Here is a 23,390-nt window from a genome sequence, read left to right as displayed (position 1 = left end):
AATCCAGCAACATGGATATAAAATTTGGTCACAAGTATGATGTCAACGTGACAGTATGCTTGGGTTGCTCTGCTGGGTATTTCCTCCATGACAACCAAGGCAAAAAGAACTCTTTTTATTATATAGATAGAAAAAGCGAATTAATTCCACGAAAGTGTGCTTCTTTTCATTGAACATTAGCTTTGATGAGTGATAAAATAAGCAAAAGTAAATTGCTCTGAAGGCCGTCGGGGTTAACACGGGTTATCATCATTGAATACATGGTACGTACAATTTCTTGCTTGGTCAGCAAATCAATAGATTCCTTTTATCCATAGAGGCACCCAGTATACATAACAATATCCCTTTCAAGAAGAATAAACAGATGAAGAAGACGCCAATTTGTTTACTAGCACTACCAAAACTAACTACAAAGATTAATGGGTTTTGGTCTATTTGTCTAAGTTCTATACGACATACATGACAGGGGGACACTAACAAGGAATTAATGCCACCACAAAAAAAAAAAAAAAAAGAGATATTGAAGCCACAATTCAGCAAATAAGCAAGTTTAATTTCCAAAGATTTAGCAAGATCACTGCTGAATTCTTGGAGACAAGGCATCCACCAAATTTATCTGAATTATCAGGTTAGCTAGTTACACGAACAAATTATTTTCACAAGGAGCGCTAATTATTGGTATGAATATATTTAGCAATGATCCCACAAGAATAGATCTTCGGTCCACAATTCCCCCTCAGTAGATTCATAACCAGCGAGCTGCCAGGGCGATTTGTAGCAGAATTCATCGAATTGGTGATCACTAAGGTCGAAGAAAAGATCAGGCAAGTCAAGAAAAGGGTCATCATCTCTACCATTATGGCTTAGTACTGGAGAAGCTGAAGAGTCAGATGTCACAGTACCCTCAGGAGAATAAGGCTCTTCTAGCTTGTCCGGACTCAATTCTCGGTCATCATGGCTTGTTGGAGCTGCTAATGCAGCTGCCTTTGCCGCTGCAGCTTGGATATCTTTCGGCAACTTTGAGGCCGGACGGGGAAGCTGATGAGCCAAGTCTGGAAAATTGAGGAAAGCGGAGTGGCCCTTTATTGCAATTGCTGCTACATCATGAGCTCTAGCTGCCATTTCCGGAGTTGCAAAAGTGCCTAACCAGATTCTTGATTTCTTCCTGGGCTCGCGAATTTCGGACACCCATTTGCCCCAGCTGCGTCTTCGGACGCCGTGATACGTGGGATTCTCCCCTTTTCTTGCATCAAGATGGTCATTTTTCTTGGCCCTTTTGCTCCTGGTGTCTTCTTTTGCTGCATCTGGCCTGATTGAAGGATCATACGATGTTGAAGAGGTCTGCTGCTCATTGCCCTTCATGGTTTGAAGGTGTAAATTTTTTTGGCTTTGGAACTGGTGGGGGTTGCAGATTAGAGGGAACGTGTAAGGGAATTTTTATATGGCAATCTTGGCTCCCATAATTCTGACACAAAATGGAATAAAGTCAAAATATATATATAAAGAACTGGGGTCTGGGGGTGGGGGGGAGCTAAAGACCAGGCCAAAGCTCTAAAGTGCCATAGCAGAGGGCTATCATGTTGCCTATGGCTATGTTGATTAGATATGGTGAGAATGGGATCTGACCCTTTTTCTTCTACATTGGTTTCTGTCGCCAAATAATAAGCTACAAGTCAAGTTCAGTGTAATGTAGTCAAAGAATTAGTACATAGTACTGAAATTCTTATTTTGTATACTCATTATATACCTATACCATCTTGACCCTGACCATAAAATTGAGAATGAAAACAACAAAATAGGCTCCTTTCACTCTTACTTTTCATAGGTAACGTGGTTGGAAATAAGTTTCTATCTCATTTTCCATCTGCGTTATTGCCATTATTAAGTACTATAAGGTGGTTGAGGAGGCTAATTTTTCAAGACCAGAATTGTGAATCTTGTTCAAGTGTTCATAATGTACATCAATTGGCCACTCTTTTGGGTTAAAACATGGAATACCGCGTCATGTTATGGATATTTTATTCCGTCAATGAACATATGGTCCCTCTAAGTTGGACCATGCATAGTCCTCCCTTGGATACCTCAATGAATTAAGCAGCTCTATTTAGTTACTGCCAAAACTAAAGTAAAAATCATGCTCCCTACACATTAAAGAAGCTGTTCCCAATAATGAATAATGGCGGCCCCTGGCTTTATGATTGAGACGGAAGCAATTTGGGAATATGATAAATTTACCAAAACTCTTCCAGATCGGGCAAACTTTTATTGTCAAGTCAAATAGAATGGCAGAGGTTAGAAAAGATGATCTGATTTTTGTACTGCTACACCATTATTTTTGGTTTCAAGACTAACCAGAAACTTAATTAGAGCACGCATAATCTGTCTGTCTATTTTACGTGGTATGAAAACGTTCCCCTAAATAATCTCATCATTGTACCAAACCCGTATGGGGGTGGTGCTGCGCAGTAACATTTGCTTCTTGAAACAAATAGGCCTTCCTTCCTTGAGCACTTTTTTTCATGAATGTATATTTTCAATTACGCTTATCTTTTTACTTTATATATATCAAATTGTTACGGTAAATTTTATTTCAAAAATTTCTAAAAATAGCAATCCAAACAGATATGTTTTGTTTTTGGGGGGGGGAGGGGGAAGAAGACAAATAAAAAATATATTTTTTTAAAAGACAAATAATGTATGAAATAGATATATCTGTACTATTTGTTGTGAGGTCTCCATGACTAAATTATAATCGGCTGCTATGCCTAACTATTTTGGTTCTGAATTCCTTTTATATTTGGTTTTTTGTTTTTCTTAAATCCAGGATCAAGAATGGGCTTCTAACTGTTTAAATATCATCCTAATTAAAATGCTTGTTGCTTAAGCTTGAGAGACAGCCTTCCAAACAATATTGACGAGTATTGTGGAGATCTATCTCAATTCAAGCTCGGTTCCCGGGACTAGATGCTAAAGCTAACTATTCTTAATTTTCATGTGCGAAAAGATCAAACAGTAAAAGCAAAAGAAAGGAATGAAATGAGTTGTAATTGTGCACGTGTTCATTAATCAACTAGCTAAGGTAAATTAACCTTTAGATTGCTCATTTCCTAGCATTTTACAAAATAACCAGTATTGTAACCGTGCTAGGCACAGATTTATGTTTAATATAATAATAATAGTAAATGAACTATTTATATTAGTTACATAAAAAAAATTTTTAAAAAATAAAAAAGTGCTATTTTAGCATCTAATTTATATTTTATTTAAAACATTAAAGTATATTAAAAAAATAAGAACAAAGATCACCAAAATACCTTAAGAAATACCAAAAGCACATTAAGCACAACATTATTACCTCTTCCTTTCACGTTCTCTCTTTTTGCGTTACTTTCCCTCAACATTTCCCTACACTTCATTACCCTCTTCTTTGCTTGTCTAACCCAAAATTCCCACATCTATCCAACTTTTTCTCCTCCGACAAACTCTACCTTCCTTTTCACCCTACCATGCTTCTATCAAAGTACGCAATCTCTTATTTAATTTCGCAACCTATTTACCTTCTATTTTACTACTTTTCCCATTTGTTTATAGTTGTAAATAGTGACCAATTTCTCAACCCGTTCTTTAACAAATGAGTGTCGGTATGCTAATTAGTTTCAAATGGGTAACATAATTAAACTCATTAATTAGTAGCTATTAAATTGATAGATTGGGACTACTTGTTTAGAGTTAATTAAATTAGACATAGATTCAAATTCATTAGTAAGTAAATTTAAATCACTACTGATACAATAATTATATTCTACTTTTTGCAAAGACATATTTAACCTTCTTTTCCTATTCTTTAATTTTTATTTTTTAAAATCTCATCCTACTTCCTCCCTCCTTTCCATCAAAGTTTTAATTAACTCATTGAATGTTAATTAATTTCTTACATTCACACCTGAATTATTTGAGATTCTTGTAGATTGCAAATTTTGAGACTTGTCACTATTGGTTCTTCTATGTAATTTTTTATTTTTTAGGTAAATATTTATTTATTAACATAATGTGTATTTTTTTTTGTTGATTACAATGATATCTTATTTTGTTGTTCAAAGAATATGGGAGAAAAAAAACAAAATTTGTAGTGGATTGTAAATGGGTAAGATAACCAATATCATGCAAAACTATACCCATTTAACCCACATAAATCACCCATTTTGATAGCTTCATCCCAAACCACAACTACAACTCTCTTGACTTTAACCCTCTCCTTCATAGCTCTAAACTCCTATCTTTCCATTCCTTTTATTATTTAGTATTCGTTACCTCGCTTTTCAAGTGTTTGAATTGACATAGGGTTAGTTGTAAATCACTATTTTCAAACTTTTTAATTGACTTTATGTATTAAAATAAATAAAAAATCCAGAAAAAAAGTATGAAAGATTTGGAAATCATCCAGGGGGCCTCCATTAAAACCTTCCCTGCAATACATATATGTATAGATTATGCCACCAGCTCAGATTTATCTTTGTGTTTTAGAATACATTTTTATCCTAATCACCCATCAGCAACCTTTTCTCTCCCACTGTAGATCAATAATAAATTAATTAATTAAGTGCATCGATAAACATTTCTACAATAATAAAGTCTCTGTACTTAGTTTGAATGGTGTAAACTTTTTCTGTCATTTTCTATATTTTCAAATTTACCCTCACTACAAATGTTCAACTGACACTTAAACACTATGTACAAAATAACTACCATAATCCAATAACCCTAACAAAATGACTATCACAATCCAATAATTGCGTTCACTATGTACAAAATAACTACCATAATCCAATAACCCTGACAAAATGACTATCTCAATCCAATAATTGCATTCTTCTCTAGGGCTGCAAACGAATCGAATAGCTCGCGAGCGGCTCGAGTCGAGCTCGAGCTAGCTCGAGTTGAAATCAAGCTCGAACTCGAGTTCAAATATTAAGCTCGTGCTCGCGAGCTCGAGTATATATATATAATATTTTTTACTTTTTTTATTTTAAGTATATATATTTTTATTTTTAGTATATATATATATTTTTATTTTATTATTTTAATAGTAAAATTTCATATATATCCTTAATATTTTATTATTTATTAAGAAAAAAATATTATTTTATTTATTTTTTAAAAAATAAAATAAATTATTTTTTATTTTTTTTCTAGTTCGAGTTCGAGTTCGAGTTTGGTAAAATTTAGTCGAAACTCGGCTCGATTAACCCAAAACTCGATTCGACTCGGCTCGTTTGCAGCCCTATTCTTCTCTACTAATTTCACTCGAAATATTATTTGAAATAATTACTGTAACACTTTTTGTGATGTGATGTATGTGAGATAAAAAAGTGGATTGGAAAATATGTTTATGATGCAAGCGAAATATTATTTGGGATAAGTTCACTATCCAAACTACTATTTCCTTCGTACAAGCTTCCCGTGCTTTATGTTGTAACTAATTGTGAGTGGTTAAGACAAGCACCAAAGTATGAATGGGAACCAAACTAATAGTAGTATACTAAAATACACAAAAAAACTAAACAGAACAATTCAAAGGTGATTCAATCAATAAGTGAATTATGTTTTTTAACTTCCTAGTTTTTCTTTTCTTTTTGCATACTCAGATTTTCCTCATTTTCTTGCTAAGCAAGGTAATCAATGTATGGAAGTAATGTTCTGTTCCTACGTACTCAAAAATTGCATTTTCTTGCCAAGTAAACTGCCAAGGATGTTAAGAACTAATTTTGATATTTTATACTGAAAATTTATCATCTACGTATTAAGTAAAGTGCTAAAAATGTTAAGAATTAACTATGAGTCTGCCCCCATCACTAGTTTGAATAATTCTCATACAAATAGATGAATGTAGCTATAACATTATTATTGACGATCATCGTTGAGTGAATAAACATATTCTAAGTTAAACATGTTTAAAATGAATATATAAAATTATATTGTCAAATTCACAATGGCACAAAAAATTTTTACTATCAAATTCTATCAAATTAAACATGCTTGGATGGTTATTTTTCTTCAAAATATTTTTACATTTTCTGTGAACATATTTTTCAATCATATTATTATCTCACATATATCAAATTGATACAGTACATTTTTCTACAAAACTCTAAAAAATAGCAATTCAAACGGGCAGAACCATGATAAAATTCTTGAACATATTGAATATCCGGATTAATGCTAATAATTTAACTACAAAAATTATTGATGGCAATACAGTGAAATTGCCCTGGCCGGGAAGACAACGAAAAAGTTCGGACAAATAAACAAACACGACGGCGACTGATTGGTTGCTCTAAATTTACGAAAATATGCCTGGCTTATTTTTAATTATGAATACTTTGGCTTCACATAGTTGTCCTACTTTCTACTCAATGATAGGCAGCCCATGCACTGCAATTTAAGCAAATTTCACGTGTCCATTTTCTTCCCATGAATATTAGTGCTAGCTAGTAGTAGTACTAAAAACATGTCTTCCATATAGAATAGAACCCCACTCCAAAGTCTCAGGTCCCAAACACCCAGCTTTCGAGTTTCAATTGGTTGTTTTGATTAATGTCGAATTTTGTACCAGAAAGTAAGATCAAAATAATGAACTCAGGACTCAGGAGATGTGGAGACACCACAGCATATTCTTGGGTCCTTCAAAAAAAAAAAAAAAGGGAGCTTATTCTTGGGCCGCTTGTCTAAGCCAGCAATGATAATTATCCACATTTTTCTCTTAAACTAATGAATTAGCGGACCTAATTTCGATCGATCCTAAGACGATGCATTATTGATCTCATCACATTACAACGTTTGTTTGTCGTTTTTACGTGTTTTCTCGATTTCTTAACCTCATTAAATCCTCACCGCAGGAAGCCAATTTTTGGCTATTTGCAGGTTTCGGGCCCCATGATTAACCGCATAATCAACACTGCAACAGCTTTTCATCTTCGCCAATATATATATATATATATATATATATATATATATATATATATATATATATATGTATGTATGTATATATATATATATATATGTATGTATATACTTCCTCCGTCCAACTTTGATAGTCCTGTATTCCTTTTTCATCTGTCTCAAATTGTAGTCCACTTTCCAATTAAAAAATGTAGTTATATTTTAATTTTTCTAAAATACCCTTATTCAATGTAAGTAGTTGTTACTATAAACTTACCCCATTTAATGAGAGTTGATTCTTTTTTTACCATCAATTCAAGTTTCCATAAAGTTGTACCATATTTAATGTGAGGGTATTTTAGAAAAATAGCAATCTAAATTTACTTTTCCAACAAAGTTAACTATTTTTTTTAAAACTGTATGAAAAAAAAAAACAAGACTATTAAAGTGGGACGGATGGAGTATATATATATATATATTTTCCAAAGACGAGTAACATCTGGATTCATTATCAAAGGGAAAAAAATGAGCTTTTAACTGGTAGGTTTGGATATAATTTTTGTACGTTACACTTTTAAAGAATTTCACAAGAACTTGTGGGAAAAAAAATGTCAAATTAGCAATTCAACGTATCGGGGATTACCCACACTCAACCTAGATCTACCATATTTTTCTTGAGTTTGAATTTACATTCTGAGACTTAGGCCCTACTCAAGTCTATGCCTTGTAAAAGAATCATGTATAGATTCGACAAGGTTTAGTTTTCTAAAATGGTTTGTCCCGTTCCATGTGAAATGACAAGGTAAGTGGGTTCCAAATGTTACTTTTTTCCACCAATCAATATAAAGGATTGACTAATGGCTATGCCCTCCTTGAGAAAAATCTTAGGTGTTAATTTCTTTTTTACAATAGTGAATTAATTTAGGAAAATGTTTAAATAGAAAACGGACAACCAGTGTTACTATGTGCGTTCATGGTAAATTAGGTGTTGTTTAGATATATTAATAAATGTCTGTTGGGCACCTATTAAAAAAAATTATAAATTTGAATCTAAAAGGTGTCTAAATGCAAATAGACCTATGAATAAATGGGCATGTGAACCTGTACAGTGAAGCCGCTTGATAAAAAAAAAAAAAAAAAAACTTGTACAAAATTAAGTTCGTTGTGATTATTCTATTTCGTGAATTCTTGTGACTTGTCAGATTTGGAATTGCATGACATAATAATATTTACACGTAAATCATGTGTATCCAGGATTTACAATGCAACAAAATTCTTCTTCTCAAGTTAAGTACTTTGAGGCACCCAAACTTTTTTCTACCAAAAAAAAAAAAAAAGAGGGTTAATGTTCTATACTCTAACAGTGTATACATTTTCACCATTAGATGCATGACACATAATTCGAATTTGAATTTGAAATTCAGATTTTGCATATGTGTCGTATATCCAACCGTGATGATGTATATACCGTCAGTGTATATAAAATTTTTGATATGTGAAACTGAAAAGTATGTTATATCTACTTAGCATACATATAAATTCTACACATATGCGTGTGCATAGATTGTTCCGGTAGATACATGTGCAAAATTTAAAATTTAAATTCAAATTATAGTTAATTGTTATATATCTAAATCCAACTGTACGTATATACACTATTAATATATAGATAATTAATCCTTAAATTTTTTATGTCCGTATGACCCCCAACTTTTTTTTTTTTCAGCCACTAGCTATTTGTCGTAGCTGTGTTGGAGAATTTTATAAAAAGATGAATGATAAAATTGTATTGTCTATTCACAAAAGTTTGAAAGAGTGAATGGGCATGACTGATCGTCTGGAAGGGAGTTATAAATACTTCGAATCTTTTGAGTCCGTAAAATTTCAGTACTCTTTTTGTTCCTCATGCAAAATAACACAAATTTGTCGCCCATTTTTTTTAGGGTGAATGAGAGGGTTCAGACCCGAATCCTCTCATTTACATTTTTGTGTGATGTATATATATATATATGCTTTTAACCCTTTGTCCTAATTAATCGTGCCAGAATTTTCACTTCATTTATAATCAAATCCCCTTTTCAGGACAAAAACTTTTTCAGAATGGTTCAAACTGTGAGAATGCATCATACTTATTGTATTTCCAAATTGTAAATGCAATCACACTTTCGTTAGTTTTTTTTTTTTTCCTTAAACATCAATATCAGCAAGGTCGTCATACACTTATAATTTGAACATTACTCTTTTTTTTTTTTTTTTAACGGAGCGGCATGTAGAGGTAATCACTGAAATAACATGTGATCAACTAGTAAAATCACGTTGTTATATTTAAACCCAAAGGCAGTAAAGATTATGGTAGTTATCTAAATTGAAAGTTAACTTTTTTTTTGGTTTGGGTTTAACTGATTATGCCTTTATAAAATCATTTTGGTTCAAAAAGGGCTGATTTAACATCTAAGTAATTTTGCTGTAGACATCTTTATATGAAGTGATTTGGTGATGCTACTGATCCGTATCTTTTCCCCAGGCCATTAAATTGAATAATGAGCTTAATTTGCCTGACCTAATCTGGAAAGCACTGTACTACTAGTTATCTTGTCGCCATATTAAAAGCATTCTATCTTTTACATCAAACCATAAAAATGTCGTTTTTTCCCGTCAGCCCACCTCTTAGATTGCAGAATCAGAATGCGCTACAACGCAAATCTTTGCTGGAAGCCAAATGCAAAACACACACAGACACGCACTTAACTGTTGATTGTTGAATCCATCTTTAATTATCAGCCATCAGTACCCAAGGCTGCCTGCCTTAATTCATTAGTTTCTACATCAATTGAATTGACAAGAGCCCTCTTTCCTCTTGCGTGAGATTCCAAGGCTGCTCGGCTTAATTAGTGTTGCTTTGAAGGTGATTTTTTTGGAAGAGCCAAAAAAAAAAAAAAAAACTTAGAATTGTTTCCAGTAGCATATTGTGAGTGTGAATTATGTATTACTACTATAACTATATATTTTTCTCAATTATCATCGGTTGCTAGCTATGTCGAATTAATTCGCTTGGAAAAAAAATCTTTGACATATTGCCCGTTTGTAAGTTTAGATATCATCTTTGGAAGCAAATGCAATTAGATGTACTTGAGTTCATATATAAGTGACCTGGCCGTATGGGGAGAATTCTCCAGTCATTCCAAAGCAAAAATTACAACAAAAAAAAAAAAAGGGGAGAGAGAGAAACGAACAGTTGGTAGCAAAGCAAAACCTTGATGAACCAAATTTATGTAATTAAAGATAACTAATAGATGTATATCCAGTTTGTGCTTCGGTGGATATGATGAACCACCATTAAATATTTCTCCTTCCTGCTCATCCATGATCAAGCACATTAGGCAAGTCAATTTCTAAGAGCAGATTTTTGTACACTCCTACTTGGCACTTGATTTGTGTGCAGGCACTTGATTTGTTGATTTCGGATTTGACAGCAATTCTAGTTAAAAGGGTTCTTTGAGTTTGGCATCAGTTGCAGAGTTTGCAAGTTAACCAGTCGTAGAGTTAGGCTGGCGGTGGTGGTGGTGGCGGCGGCTTGGTTGCCAGCCTTGGAAGACTTTTGATTTATGAACGCAAGCGTGTGAGATTTCATGTGGTGGACATGCTCATCGATCGGCTGCTATCATTGGATTTGACTGCAACTATTTGGTTTTTCTTGGTAAAAGCGAGTCTAGAAAAGAAGATGAATGATTGAACGAAGGCCAATGGTACGTACGTATAAATGCTAAAGCTTAACAGCTGCCAAGAGGTTACTTGTTGAGCATCTGGGAACAAAGGTTTAATAGCTTTTGCTGTTGTTTTCCACACTTCACTGTCCTAAACGCAAAAAAGGGATAGTATTAATTCAAAGAAATGGATTGGTCAGAGTTTATAGCAAGTGATGCAGAAGATGATGATCAGATGAGTAAACATCTGAAAAATACCCAAGCGCAGAGAGTTTGGTCAAGTGCAACATCAAATAGCTACGCAAATCCTCTTCCCGATTCCAAAAAGATCAACAAATATTAAAGGTGAAAAAGAAGTGGCTCACAATTCAAGCATAAATGTTTCTTTTTTTTTTTTTCCTTTGCTTTGCTTTGCAATAAAACTTTATGAAATTCTGAATGGTTTAGGTTTCAAGTAAGAAATTTCATCAATCCAAAAAGATCAAGCAATGAAGAAGAAAATGTCAGCTTCATACAGATAATTTGTGGAAATATATATATTTCTTGGCTTTTGGCAAATTCCTTGAGATGGGCTTCTTTTTAAGTTAGTCGCGGAAATAATTACAACTGAATTATGAGAACACAGTTAGAGCAATCAGCTCATCAATCATCAGAGCAGGTGTCATGGATTTTCATTGAACAAACAAGTCGTGAAACAAGACAATGCCAACACGTAGGATGATGTCGACCCCTTTTTAATTCTTCTTTTTTTTTTTTCCTTCCCATCATTTGCATGGCTAAATGAGTTTCCACTGAGCTAATTGAACGATATATTGAACTCACTTCTCATGATTAGCAGGATCTAATGGAGCTTCCACCAGCTTGGGAATAGTCCAAGAAGCTTTACAACCACAACTTTGATTGCAGGATCCTATTCAGGGTAAGAACGAAGCAGCAATATCTGCTACAGTGCCCTCATTGTGGGCAACATTATTGTCACATTGCTAGAAGGTGCATTCTGCCTTTTACACCTATAATAATAATTATCCCTGCTCAGGTACTAATATGATAATCAAAAAACACACTCAAATCCTATCCTACCTATGCTTGCCTACTTTAAGTACTTATAGATTATTAATTTACTGACTTAAGCATCGGATTAATTTATTTCCTCTCACAGTGCATGAATTGTGAATTATTGACCCTCATTAGCCCGCGTAACCAGTTTTTTTTTTTTTTTTTAGTAAGGAATGAATGAAATGTTGTTGAATATTCCAAAAGATAAATTTGTTTTGAGATAATAATATATATATATATATTTTTTAATCTGAAGATAGTCAAATTTTACTTTTACTTTTCATTTTTTCCAACGGATAAGTTTTGACCGGCCGGTCTTCTATAGGCCAATTTTTTCCACTGCAGCCTCCCAATCCATAAAACTTTTACCAGGTGTTCCACTCATATCTAATTCTCCAACATTCAAATTTGCTATCAAGTGTTCTATCCAAAAAGTCTTGAAGCTTTTCTAACGGTATGTTTCGTTTCGGTGGCCTATAAATAGTGGCCTTTATCAGAACTTCAGATGCACGCGAAACGACTCCAGTGAATTTTCCTATTGCTGCTCCTTGATGCCTCAAAATAGTTTATTATTAGCGTTTTTTGTTCAATCATTCCTACACAGAACATATTGTAACTTTTAATTAATAATGAAAAGAAAGGTCGTGTGTGCGTAGATATTATATCATGCAGATAATCCCAGTCGGAAAACTTTTGTTAATTGAAAGTGTATAGGGGAACGAAAATTCTAATTTTTGTATTAAACAAGTCCGTCGCTAAGGAGACTAAGCATCCACGTTTAAATATTTTGTTATTAGGACGTAATAATCAAAGCAAAAGAAAGCTCGTAGTGCGTGCGGTATTAAGAAGAAAGGTAAGACATTATGAGAATGTACTGGTAAATTGAAGTTTATTACGGAGAAATAACATCTGGATTTTGACTCTAGTTTTGTATGAATCTCTTATATACGAAAATTGAACTACAAACGAATCGAATTGAGTAAAATTTTAGCCTAATCGAATCAAACATTGATTCAACTTTACCAAATTTGAACTCAAGTTTGACCTCTCAATATAAAACTCGATTTCGAACTCAACCTTAAATTCGAGCCTAATCGAGTTTGAGGTCGAACTTGCTCGAGGTTAAAAAATAAAAAATAATATATATATATATATATTTTTTTTTTGCTTACATTAACTTGGCTTGCGAGCTAATAAGTTAAATTTTTCTGCACTCAAATTCAAATTCAACTTGAACTCGAGTCAAACTTTAACCAAGCAGAATTACGAGCGAGTGACTTGATTTGTCTGCGGTCATATGTGAGAAGAACGTTCCTTCAAAATCACAAAAATTTTCCCCGTTTAGGTTGTCAATCACACTAACCGAGGTCAAAGCTATCAGATCCAAATAACAACCTCATCAGCATAATGTTCATGTTTCGCCTCGGGATTCAAAAACATGAAAGAACAACCTGATATATATACTTACGTCATATATAATCTAGTAAATAAATTTAACATGATCTAGTAGCCTCAGCTAATCTAGTAACATTATCTAGCGTCCAAAAAAAAAAAAAGTAGCCTCAGCTAATCGAATTTCACCTACGCCTAGGAACGTAAACTCGTGCCCACAAATGTTTTCGCCCCACCATGAACTTTGCCTTGGACTGTCCATTGAGAATTGTGTCGATGATCGAATGCCTAGTAAAAATGACTCTTCCATAAAGCGGTGGATCTCTCCCTGCAGCTTGCTCCACCACCACATCTTCAACCACGCCTCCCCAATTCCTGAAGAAATAAAAAATCCCACAAAATTTCGAAAGTCCTCGTGCGTGTGTTGCAGTGTTTGTGTGCATGCATGTGCATGGAAAAAGCAGTAGGAAAAGAGAGGTTTATATGGGTACATACGAAGTAAAAAAGTTGATCACTTCATCACGAGTAAGGGGATAGCCTTTAGAGAAAGTTAAGAACATGGTTCTTGAATCTTCATTCGTTTGTCTCGGAACGAACTCACTGGCGTTTGGATTCAAGGTTGAAGATGGCCTCATTCGACCACAGGCCGCCACTTGCCCAGAATTGCTGGTGCTGCCACCATCCGCAAATGGTCTAGCCATAGGCCTTAGAATAACATTTCCATCAACTTCAATGGCAGCATTTTCTCCAAATATTCTGTTGCAAACTGTCTCCATTATGTGTGTAAATCGCCTGAACATAAACTCAGAATTGTAGTAAAAGAACCTCTGGATTAGTGGCTCATCCAAAATGCCAACAAAGACAGGAGAATCATTCGCCCCAGTCGGCTCATTTCCTCCCGGTTGAATGCTGTCTAAACAGGACAACGTCTCGTTGAATATTACATCAATGGTGCAATTGTCCGATGAATGGATTTTTCGAGTTAGGTCATGATAGCCAATCTCCTCTAACAGCAACCAGAAGGCCATAGCCATCTTAACAAGCTGTGGGTTTTTTCTCATTGGTCCTACGATTCGATTAAACAATACCCTCTCTAGTGTATAGAATAAGAGAAGATCAACAAGGTTTCCTACTCCAGCCATGTTAGATTTACAGTCAGCGAAATGAGGGGTAGAATCCATAAAAGTTAACAGTGATCAGAATACAAAGCGGGGATATTATTATCGGGAGTTCCATAGCATATTTATGAAGCTTTGCGTTGTTTGTTATGAGCGTATAATACCAATGAAGTTCGACTCAAGTAACCTAAGAGTCTATGACGCTTGGATAATGCTTCCCATTTACTTTGGCGCCCAATGCTGTGGTAGTAACTGCTACCATTTCCTGCCCTTTCAACGAAGAGAATCACCACAATCGAAACCTTGGAAATAGACACCTATGACTTTAACCTGAAGCTAAACAATTCCGTGACTTTAGTTTCCGACTCTTTCAAGTAATATTGTGCGAGCGGCTAATTCTTATTGCAATGGGGCACACATCTGGAATAAGTAGCATCTGTTTAACATGCAAATTTCAGAGCCTATGGTTCAATTTTGAGCCAAAGTAAAATACTGTCCAGGAGATCATCCCCAATCATATGTGGCAAGAACGGGAAAAATGGGTTTATATTTATTAGGGTCGAAGTTTCAAGCGGGAAACCATACCTTCGTAAGCACACAACTCAGTAACCTGCCATTCCTTACAGTTTAAACAAACAAATCTTGTTTTCTAGCATCATAAATAACTGAAACTCTCCAAGGAGTTAATTCCAGGATAAAATTTACTAGAGTTATTGCTGGAGTTACAACATTATTCACGTTCAATGCTTGTGGAATCTTGAACGTCCTTTATAGCTTTGCAGCACGAAGCTGCTGCTTCAGGAGGGGCCGAATGTATTGATGATAGCCATCAGGTACAACGGATTCATTTAAAGGATCCTTCCATGCAGCCTCGTAAAGTTTTGGATACACATTACCATCATAGCGGCCAAGAATTGAACCAAGGAAGTGATCCGTGTAGTTAAATGCATCGACGAGTGCAATAGCATTAGGCCGAACCTAACAAACAATCAAGAAGTCACATATCAATCAGTCGAAGATCCTTCAGTGAACAAGGTGAAGATCAGATATTTCTGGGAACAAACCTGGGTATACAACTCTCGGAGTTGGTCATTTGCAAGTGAAGCCTGTTTAGAGGTGACGCAGCTTGTGGCAAGAAAATCACCCTGATGTTTGTGGAGGAGGGCCAGGGAATAAATGCCACAAAGCACTTCCAACTGTTGCTTCACCCTCTTGCCAGGAATGTCTTGTTGCAGTTTCTCAATAAACCTAAATGAAAAACGATGTCATATTTTGTCAGTTGAGTTTCATCTTTCCAGAAGACATGAGACTAAAACTTTACATGAAAAGATTGTGATGATAAACCATTCCAATGTGAATCAACCAGCTTGAGGGTATGAGCCTAAGAACCAAAAGTTTGGAGGTTTTGACTCAACTCCTATCACTTCCGATATCATAAAATGTTGATTTAAGATCCCAATTCTCAAGCGCATAAAAGCAACATCAAATACAACAGAAACTATGGTGACAAAGATAATTTAATTTCTGCAACACCATTGCAGGAGCCCATCAAGACTTCGAGATTAAAAAAACCAAGCTAGTAATTTTCAGGATGTTAAACACACATTATCAGTGATTGTACTGGCTATTAAGTTAGTTACTAACAGATCAGTGTTGTTGGGCTCTATCACCCCAGAAGCTAGCTCAAGGGGTGAGGCTCTTCCTCACAACTATAACCTAACACCCTGGTGTTTCCATAACTGATGTTGGATATACCCAACACAAACTGTACTTGGAAGACCTGCGGTACAGGCAATAGTGTGTGTAGAAAACTTCTACTGGAAGGAGCAAATAGAAAAAGCTTACTTGGAGACAACAATTAACTGACAGTGAGCGACGGATGCCTCAACTAAATCAGCTGATAGTTCTGCAAAGCCTGATATGAAGCAGACAGAGGGGGAATATAAGTGGTGTGAGTAGGACTCTTTTAAAAATTACCATAAATGCACAAGCACCAACCAAGTTCATTTAAGAATAAAACTTTAATCTCAGGACTTCCATTTGAGACCAACCTCAATTGCCCTTTCATATGAAAGAATCCAAAATCATATCATTTAAGATGATAAGACTTCAAAAAAGAAAGGCCATTTGCAACTAGCTCTTTGAAATTTGTTATATTTAACCAAGAAAGGTAAGATAGAAACATGTAAACGAGTTATTTACTGTAAAGGAAGAACAAGCTTGACCACCATGGCAGACAAAAGATAAGGTACCTTCTTCTGGGTTAGAAAACTTGCTCAACTTTTGAGCACAGGAAACAGACATTCTAGCAGCCCTCGCTTCAAATGCCTCCAGTACCACATTAGGATTCATCCAATCCTTGGCTGCAGGACATAAAATCAATCAGAAATCAGCAAACTAGTTCCACTTGTTCAGAACTCCAATTCTGGAAGATGAACTAATAAAAGATTATGTTACTTGATACTTCTGACTTGCAAATGGACAAAAATTTCACAAATTGTCAGCCAGAACCACATAATCATAGATGTGATTAGTCAAGAGAAATGAAATTCTATCTTCAGAACTAAACTCTCAACATTTCATTGTGGACTTTCCAGAAGCAACTTTAAGAAAACCAGCATAGTTAATTATGATCCAGAAGAAAATATACCTTTTTGAACATTACACCGATACTGCATCAGAGGTTCAATCCTTCCCAAATAAGCCATTGTTCCCACTGGCGGCTTTCCAGAACTCAGTTGAGAAACAGTCTTCATGAGAATTCTGGCAACCTACAGCATAACAATACCACTTCAACTTCAAGAAAACCAAGAGTTCAACATACAAAGAGAAAGTAAGTGGCAAACAAATAGCAAAATTGTTTAAATAACCTCTTTCTGGGAAAAGATGGCTAAAACAAAAATGTAATAACCAGCTCAGTACTACAACTGAGTTGCAGCTTCCTCCTCCAAGCAAATTCAGATGTCAAGCAGCAATCATCTTCAGTGAGCAGCTAATATTTTGAGATTCCAAAGAGTAAATTGGTTTGGACAACCTCACGGCAAAGTATATAACTAATTAACTATCCTAATTAACTATCCCACTACATATTAAAATTTCTATCATTCTGAACCTAGTTTACATACATGAAGTAGCCTAAAAAGGGGGAAAAAGAATGAAAAAAAAAAAGTTAACATGCCAGAGTCTTAATGCAGTGCAGCAACATTCAATCATTTAAACAACATGAAATTGCATTCCGGCAAAACAAAAATGAAACTAATAAACAGATCATAAGACTCCACATAAGTTGTCAATCCCATAGATTGACATCTCATACCTGTAGCTGCAGCACAATGTTGTCTCCTTCATATGTGCAAGCAGGGACATAAACAGCAAATAATTCTGGAAGCCCACTAGTGCAAAGATAACCATGGCCTCCACACAACTTTCGGCATTCTTCTATTCCATCCTACAATTTGACATATATGATGAATAAGCAACTTACACACGTAATCAGACGTAAACTGATGCTTATTGGAAATAAAATTGTAGAAAAACACAATTCTCAAACATCATATACAACCAAGTGCAGGTACCCGGGCAGACATTGTTTAGGTCCAGGAGACCAATCTTTTCAAAATGCAAATTCTTATAACTACCTGAGTTCTAATAAACATAAGCATCCATGGAATCAATGCAGACAAGCAAACTCTATAGGCAGATGGATCAAGCTGGAAGGTGCTGTACTACAAAGAAATGCAATCCAAATCTACTTCAGATAAGAGTCTTTATATTACCAAAATTAGAGCAACCTGTTAGTTAAAAATCTCCTGAAATTGTGTCAGAACAAGTGTCTCGTTACTGTCCTAAAAGCGTAGAGATCTTAAACTACAACCCTCAACCTTATAAACCATCTGAAAAACACATCATGAGCAACCTACCCAGGAGTAAAATTAGAACAACACAAACATGAACACGCACGAAAACAGAATCAATTACAAAGATAATATTTGCTACTTACAGCAGTGACAGAAGTAGTCAAAGACTTCAACCCTGCAGTGCATGCGTGAACTTCAGGCAATGTTGAGAATTCATTTGCTTGCAGTCTTCGCATTACATCCGTGTATAACCAGTTTAGCCACTCACCAACGAATCTGAATGCATAAGCAGAAGCCAGCAGAGGAAAGAGCCTACTTTGTTGAGTTTTGTAATCAATCACCTATAGCAGAAAAAGGCATACGGATTATTGTTGCGACATACACCAACAAGATTTATGAACAAGCCAAGCCACAAACCCAAATTTATGCATGATCTGCAAGCAATTTCACTTTTCATGCAGAAAAAGTAATGATGAAGCACATGTCAGTAAATGTCCAATTTGCTTCAGGGGAAGCAAAAAATCCCAATGCAACCAGAGGATATCTCAGTTCTGCAAAGCAAGCCTGGTTAGATTAACAGCACCCAAACTGATGCTTTCTTTTTGATAACCAAGAATGCTTGTTTTACATGTAAGAAACAACAAATCGATGTCATTTACTTGACAAACAAAGATCCCACTCTTAGCTCATAAAGTTACATGCATGTAATAAGTCGACCAGGCTAGAGATAGTGTACAAAAAGAGTTCTATCATTGATCTTAGACCAGCGGTCATCTTATTTAGTTTCATTACAAATTCCCTTAAAGAAAATTAAGTGAAGGATAAAACCGCTGTCATACAGAAGCAGAAGTGCATTTATAGGGGTGTAGTGTAACTTTGAGAAAAATGTACTCATCAACAATCAAGATCAAGCAACCATAAGCAGTTAATCTACAGGACATTTAACACCTACGTCATCAGAATAATTCATTTCAAAATACTTAAAATGATAGAAATTTTTCATTTCATTACCTGGGTTTCTGGTCCACCATTTTGTGAGCCAAATTGTCTACGAACAGCACTATACCTAGTTGCAATGCAAACAGCCCGTGACAAGGCACAAGAAGCATCTTGTACAATTGTTTGCCGGACAAACACCATAGTACCGTAAACCAGCTGTCGAGGAACATCCGATTCAACAACTTTCCCTTCTCTGGTAACTCGGGAAACCCTGTGACGTTCAGAAGTCAATTAGTTACAACTGAAAGTTGCTACTAATACAAAAAGCAATTGAAGGAATTAATACTAATACAGGAAGCAAATGAAATATTACAGCTACATTCAAATTTCAGCAATGAGTGGGGGCTCAAGAGAATCACTCCATGATAATGCATCAACTGCAATCCTCCTATCTCTTTGTAGAATATAGAAATGCTCCAAACTACATCATGCTGTTGATTAGAAAAGCCCCACATTACATGATACTCCAATTAAAAGCTCAAAAAATTAGAGAAGTTTAACACTGTCCTCTTTTTTTTTTTTTTTTTTTTTTCAGTTTTCTGGTTGTAGCCTTCCCGCTTTCACAAAATAAAGCTATGTCAAGGCGCAGAACCATTAGAATGCAGAATCTCTACAGTTTTTCAGATTGATTGATGAACGGCTAAGATAAAGTCAGCAGATCACACCAATCACATTTTGCACCTAGACTCCAGTAAATAAGTCCAGAACAAGAATATATGTAACGTGCTCCCATTGTTTTGCCAGATTAATCTATTAATGCTAGACAATAAGAACATTGACAGGTAAGACATGTACACTAACAGTGCCGTTCAAAGAGTTCTGATTCACTATGGAAGCATAGAGAGACAATTCTGATAACTACTGGCAACAATATTGAAAGTTAATTGTCAGCTCAGTAAGCAGTCATATCAAAAAGAAAACCATACATATCCTGGCCATCAAAAGCTAATCTAGCTCTTGATAATTACCCAATGAACCAAAAAAAATATTGGCAGACCAGACAAAGAATGAATTAGAAAGTGGCAGGTATGGATGGTAACACACCTCATCAACATTTGATCTCTTGGAATTCTCACATGGTCAAATCTCAGCACTCCATTGTCCATAGTGTTGTATGCTCCATTACCAAATTTCATTCCAATATCACCAATTGTGATACCTGGGAGTGGTTTATGATCCTCCAAGCTCCGTAGTTGGACAATGAAACCTGTAAATTAATAATTAACAAGTATTACTACTGTCTCAATTTTCACACTTCAGGCAAACAGTTTGGCCATTTCAACAAAGATTTAAATAAGTAAAAAAAAACTGTGCTTACCATGAATGCCATGTTCTTGACCATCAGTTATAAGACGAGCATAGACCAGCCCATGAGTTGATACTTTACCCAATCCACCGGGCCACCACTATTCACAATCATAAAGGCAGAGAATAAGTAATAGTTCAAGAATACAGCTCCAACAGTCAGTTGCAAAACAACAACAATTTTCAAACACAATTGACCACAACAAGGATAAAGCCTCTTGTTCATACTATGCTCACAAGTATCAAGAGATTGTAGTTACTGAATTTGAACCACAAACACACAGTACAATGACAATAAAACCGATTTTTATTTCGTTTACGAGCAATAAACAAAAAACATAAAACAAATGAAGAAGAACCTCTTGTCAGCCATTTTAATTACCTTGCTTGAAGTCAATGTAGGACTATGAATGACAAATTCATCTGTTTGAGGATCAAATGTTGCAGTAGTTTCAAGGCCTTGAACGTTAGAGCCGTGACCAAGTTCAGTTTGTGCATAACAGCCTATAATCTGCATCTTATAGGCCAAAGGCAACCACTTCCGCTGTTGTTCATCGGTACCTTGACCTTTGATCGCAGGAACAAACATACCCTAAAATGACAACACTAATAATAAGCCCTCTTAAAAGAGCAAACCTTCAGCTCTTCCCAAACATCAATAAAGGCAAAAGAATATCTGGGAAGCATTTGTTGATTAAAATATCTAAGGTCCTAAGGTCCATCTCATGATAACTTTAAATCACAAATGATAAAAAGGGAAGACAAAATCATGTGTAACTGTGGAATATTAGAATTGGATGTTACCCAATGAAGATCAGTAAAGGAAGGTTCATCGACATAAAACCTGAGTTTTGAAGCCTCTTCCTCTGCAAATGTAAAATTAAAGAGACAAATATAAATTAAACATGATTGCACAAATGAACCAATGTTGCTAACAGTTCACCAAAAAATCACAGGAATGAATACCGGATAAACGAAGCTCATTGATTCGTTTCCATGCATAAGTTGCCTTCCTAAGAGTGTTTTTAAACAACTCCTTCCTAGGAAGCATAGTTCTTTCATCCTTCCGGAAGGCCTAAATCCCAAAACCAAACACAATAAGAAGACAACATTCTAAAACACAACTAAATGCCGAAATAACAGAATTCCCGCATCTGTTTTTACTTTCTCTCGCTTAAACAACTATACACTTCATTCGATAAAAGGGGCCACTTTGTTTCAGTTTAAAAAAGAAAAAACTGTTCTTTATTGTTGGCCTAATCAATTGTTGCATAGTTAATCACAAACTCGCCATCTACAGTATTAATTCCTCGAATTCATAGAAAGTCACTGATATAATCAGCTAAAACCAAAAGATACCATCATTTTGACTTTGCTTACATTGCATTAACACAAAAAGATGAAAGGGGATTAAAAAACAGAATCTTTACCCGTCTACTTTTAATTAATTCCTTTTCTTTCCCCATTTATCAAGAAAAGCTAAAAGATTGAAAAGCATGAGCTCAACGTCTTTTACCACATCCTTTAAAAGTTTCGATCTTTTACACCTTTCAGTTATACTGCAACTAATTCTTTTCCAAAAAATAAAGCAAAAAAAAAAAAAAAAGACAGCAAAAGCAATTAGAGTAACTTCAAAACTAAAATTTTTTCCGGTTTATTTTCCTACTTCACTGCAGTGAAATATTCAAGAGTAGAGAAAATCTAAATTAAGAACCCAAAAAAGAAAAAGTGCTCAAAATTAGAAAAAATACAGGATCATTGGCAACGAGCTTGGAAATGCGATCGGAGACTTCAAAGGCGTGGCGGGAGCCCGCCCACACAATCTTCATCTCTTCCACATCGAACTCCGCCTTCTTCCTCTCAGCAGCTAAGTAATCTACTCCTTCCATTCCCTCTAGAAAAAAAATTTTCCAACTATTGTACAAACAAACACGACAAAATTCAGATATAGATGCAGAAATCTTGCTGCAATTATAATCTATTGGTGATCGTATAATCGGCGAATTTCCGTCTTACAAAATTCGGTTGTGATTACTAATTAGGGATAAGGAGCCAAAGTAAGGGAAAATCGCACTTCCCGAGGAAGGCAATTGCCGATGAATTATTTTAGATATCCCGCACATGTAGATAGACATATGGACGCCTAGGTGGATCTGTATCGTCAGACAGGTCAGCATTGACTTGTATTTGTGGTTTTTAACAAAAGAAGGTTTGGGTTTTCTTTTAGGCTTATTATCAGTTAATTATTATTTTAACTCATTTCAAATCCTAGATTTGAATAATCAGCTTTCATGGTGTTCTCATTTGATTTTGTATTCTAATTATAAACTTTTTTTAATGTTCAAAAAGGTTAAAATCTATAATCACTTAAGGAGTAGCTTTTGCTGATTCTGATTAATCTTTAAAAATCTATAATCATAAATACAAAATCAACTGAAAACGTCGTAAAAATTGATTATCCAAAATTTGAATCTATAATCAATTCAAATACTCAGCGAGAACAATCTCTACTTACAAAAAAGGAAAGGAAAGGAAAACTCTTTTGGAACTTTCTTTCTTGCTTGGTTCGCTGATCCTACACCCTAATTGATTGGTTTGTTTCCCTCAGGTGTTTATTCCGTATTATGGTTTCAAACCTCTAAAAATTGCCGAGAAGGAATTGTCGCCATTTGAGGGCTGCCATTCATTCATTCATTTTTCTATGTACCGACCAAACACATTTGACACGTGAAAATTCTGCCCGCCCTTCCGGGCGAATGGAAAGCGGGTGAGAGACCATCATATGATGCTCAATTATTTCGTTGTGTTTTTGCATTGTTTTGGTACTTTTGTTTTCTTTTTCTTCTTCTTTTTTTTTTTTGGTATTCTTGTCATTTATCAGACATATTAATTAAAGAATCCTGAATTATATGCTTGAGTTTTTGGGCATTTCAGTGAAGTAATTTTTTTGTACTTTGTTGGGTTGGGAGGAGTATCCAGGCACTGGGTTGTGGATCCATTGAATAACTTATATTGTTATA

General features: G+C 35.1%; 3 protein-coding genes across 3 annotated transcripts; all 3 read right to left on the bottom strand.

The window, feature by feature from the left end:
* Positions 1-365: 365 nt before the first annotated feature.
* On the bottom strand, positions 366-1,675 carry LOC140013302 (ethylene-responsive transcription factor ERF039-like). Its single transcript, XM_072062543.1, has one exon. It carries the CDS (start codon positions 1,360-1,362, stop codon positions 691-693), a length of 672 nt encoding a protein of 223 aa, XP_071918644.1. The 5' UTR covers positions 1,363-1,675; the 3' UTR covers positions 366-690.
* Positions 1,676-13,276: 11,601 nt separating this feature from the next.
* On the bottom strand, positions 13,277-14,233 carry LOC140013588 (uncharacterized). Its single transcript, XM_072062932.1, has 2 exons — positions 13,587-14,233; positions 13,277-13,466 (listed from the first exon to the last, which is right to left on the bottom strand). Exons 1-2 carry the CDS (start codon positions 14,231-14,233, stop codon positions 13,277-13,279), a joined length of 837 nt encoding a protein of 278 aa, XP_071919033.1.
* A 508-nt stretch (positions 14,234-14,741) lies between these two features.
* Positions 14,742-22,456, bottom strand: LOC140013683 (peroxisomal acyl-coenzyme A oxidase 1-like). The gene is made up of 14 exons (XM_072063391.1): positions 22,122-22,456; positions 21,337-21,445; positions 21,175-21,236; positions 20,753-20,962; positions 20,384-20,471; positions 20,110-20,272; positions 19,078-19,276; positions 18,210-18,407; positions 17,526-17,657; positions 16,860-16,980; positions 16,462-16,572; positions 16,055-16,124; positions 15,274-15,457; positions 14,742-15,187 (listed from the first exon to the last, which is right to left on the bottom strand). The coding sequence occupies exons 1-14, from the start codon at positions 22,257-22,259 to the stop codon at positions 14,978-14,980; spliced, it is 1,995 nt and encodes a 664-aa protein (XP_071919492.1). The 5' UTR covers positions 22,260-22,456; the 3' UTR covers positions 14,742-14,977.
* Between the last annotated feature and the right edge of the window lie 934 nt (positions 22,457-23,390).

This window comes from Coffea arabica, chromosome 8c (genome assembly GCF_036785885.1).
Source record: "Coffea arabica cultivar ET-39 chromosome 8c, Coffea Arabica ET-39 HiFi, whole genome shotgun sequence".
NCBI lineage: Eukaryota > Viridiplantae > Streptophyta > Magnoliopsida > Gentianales > Rubiaceae > Coffea > Coffea arabica.
The sequence above is the reverse complement of the archived record's forward strand: the minus strand, read 5'-3'. Positions and strand labels throughout refer to the sequence as shown.

Coding starts and splice junctions, on each gene's coding strand:
- LOC140013588 (XM_072062932.1), bottom strand. CDS start 14,233: ATGGCTGGAGTAGGAAACCTTGTTGATCTTCTCTTATTCTATACACTA. Junction 13,467..13,586: donor GTGATCAACTTTTTTACTTC/GTATGTACCCAT, acceptor TTATTTCTTCAG/GAATTGGGGAGGCGTGGTTG.
- LOC140013302 (XM_072062543.1), bottom strand. CDS start 1,362: ATGAAGGGCAATGAGCAGCAGACCTCTTCAACATCGTATGATCCTTCA.
- LOC140013683 (XM_072063391.1), bottom strand. CDS start 22,259: ATGGAAGGAGTAGATTACTTAGCTGCTGAGAGGAAGAAGGCGGAGTTC. Junction 20,472..20,752: donor CTACATTGACTTCAAGCAAG/GTAATTAAAATG, acceptor GATTGTGAATAG/TGGTGGCCCGGTGGATTGGG. Junction 17,658..18,209: donor TGACTACTTCTGTCACTGCT/GTAAGTAGCAAA, acceptor GTCAAATTGTAG/GATGGAATAGAAGAATGCCG.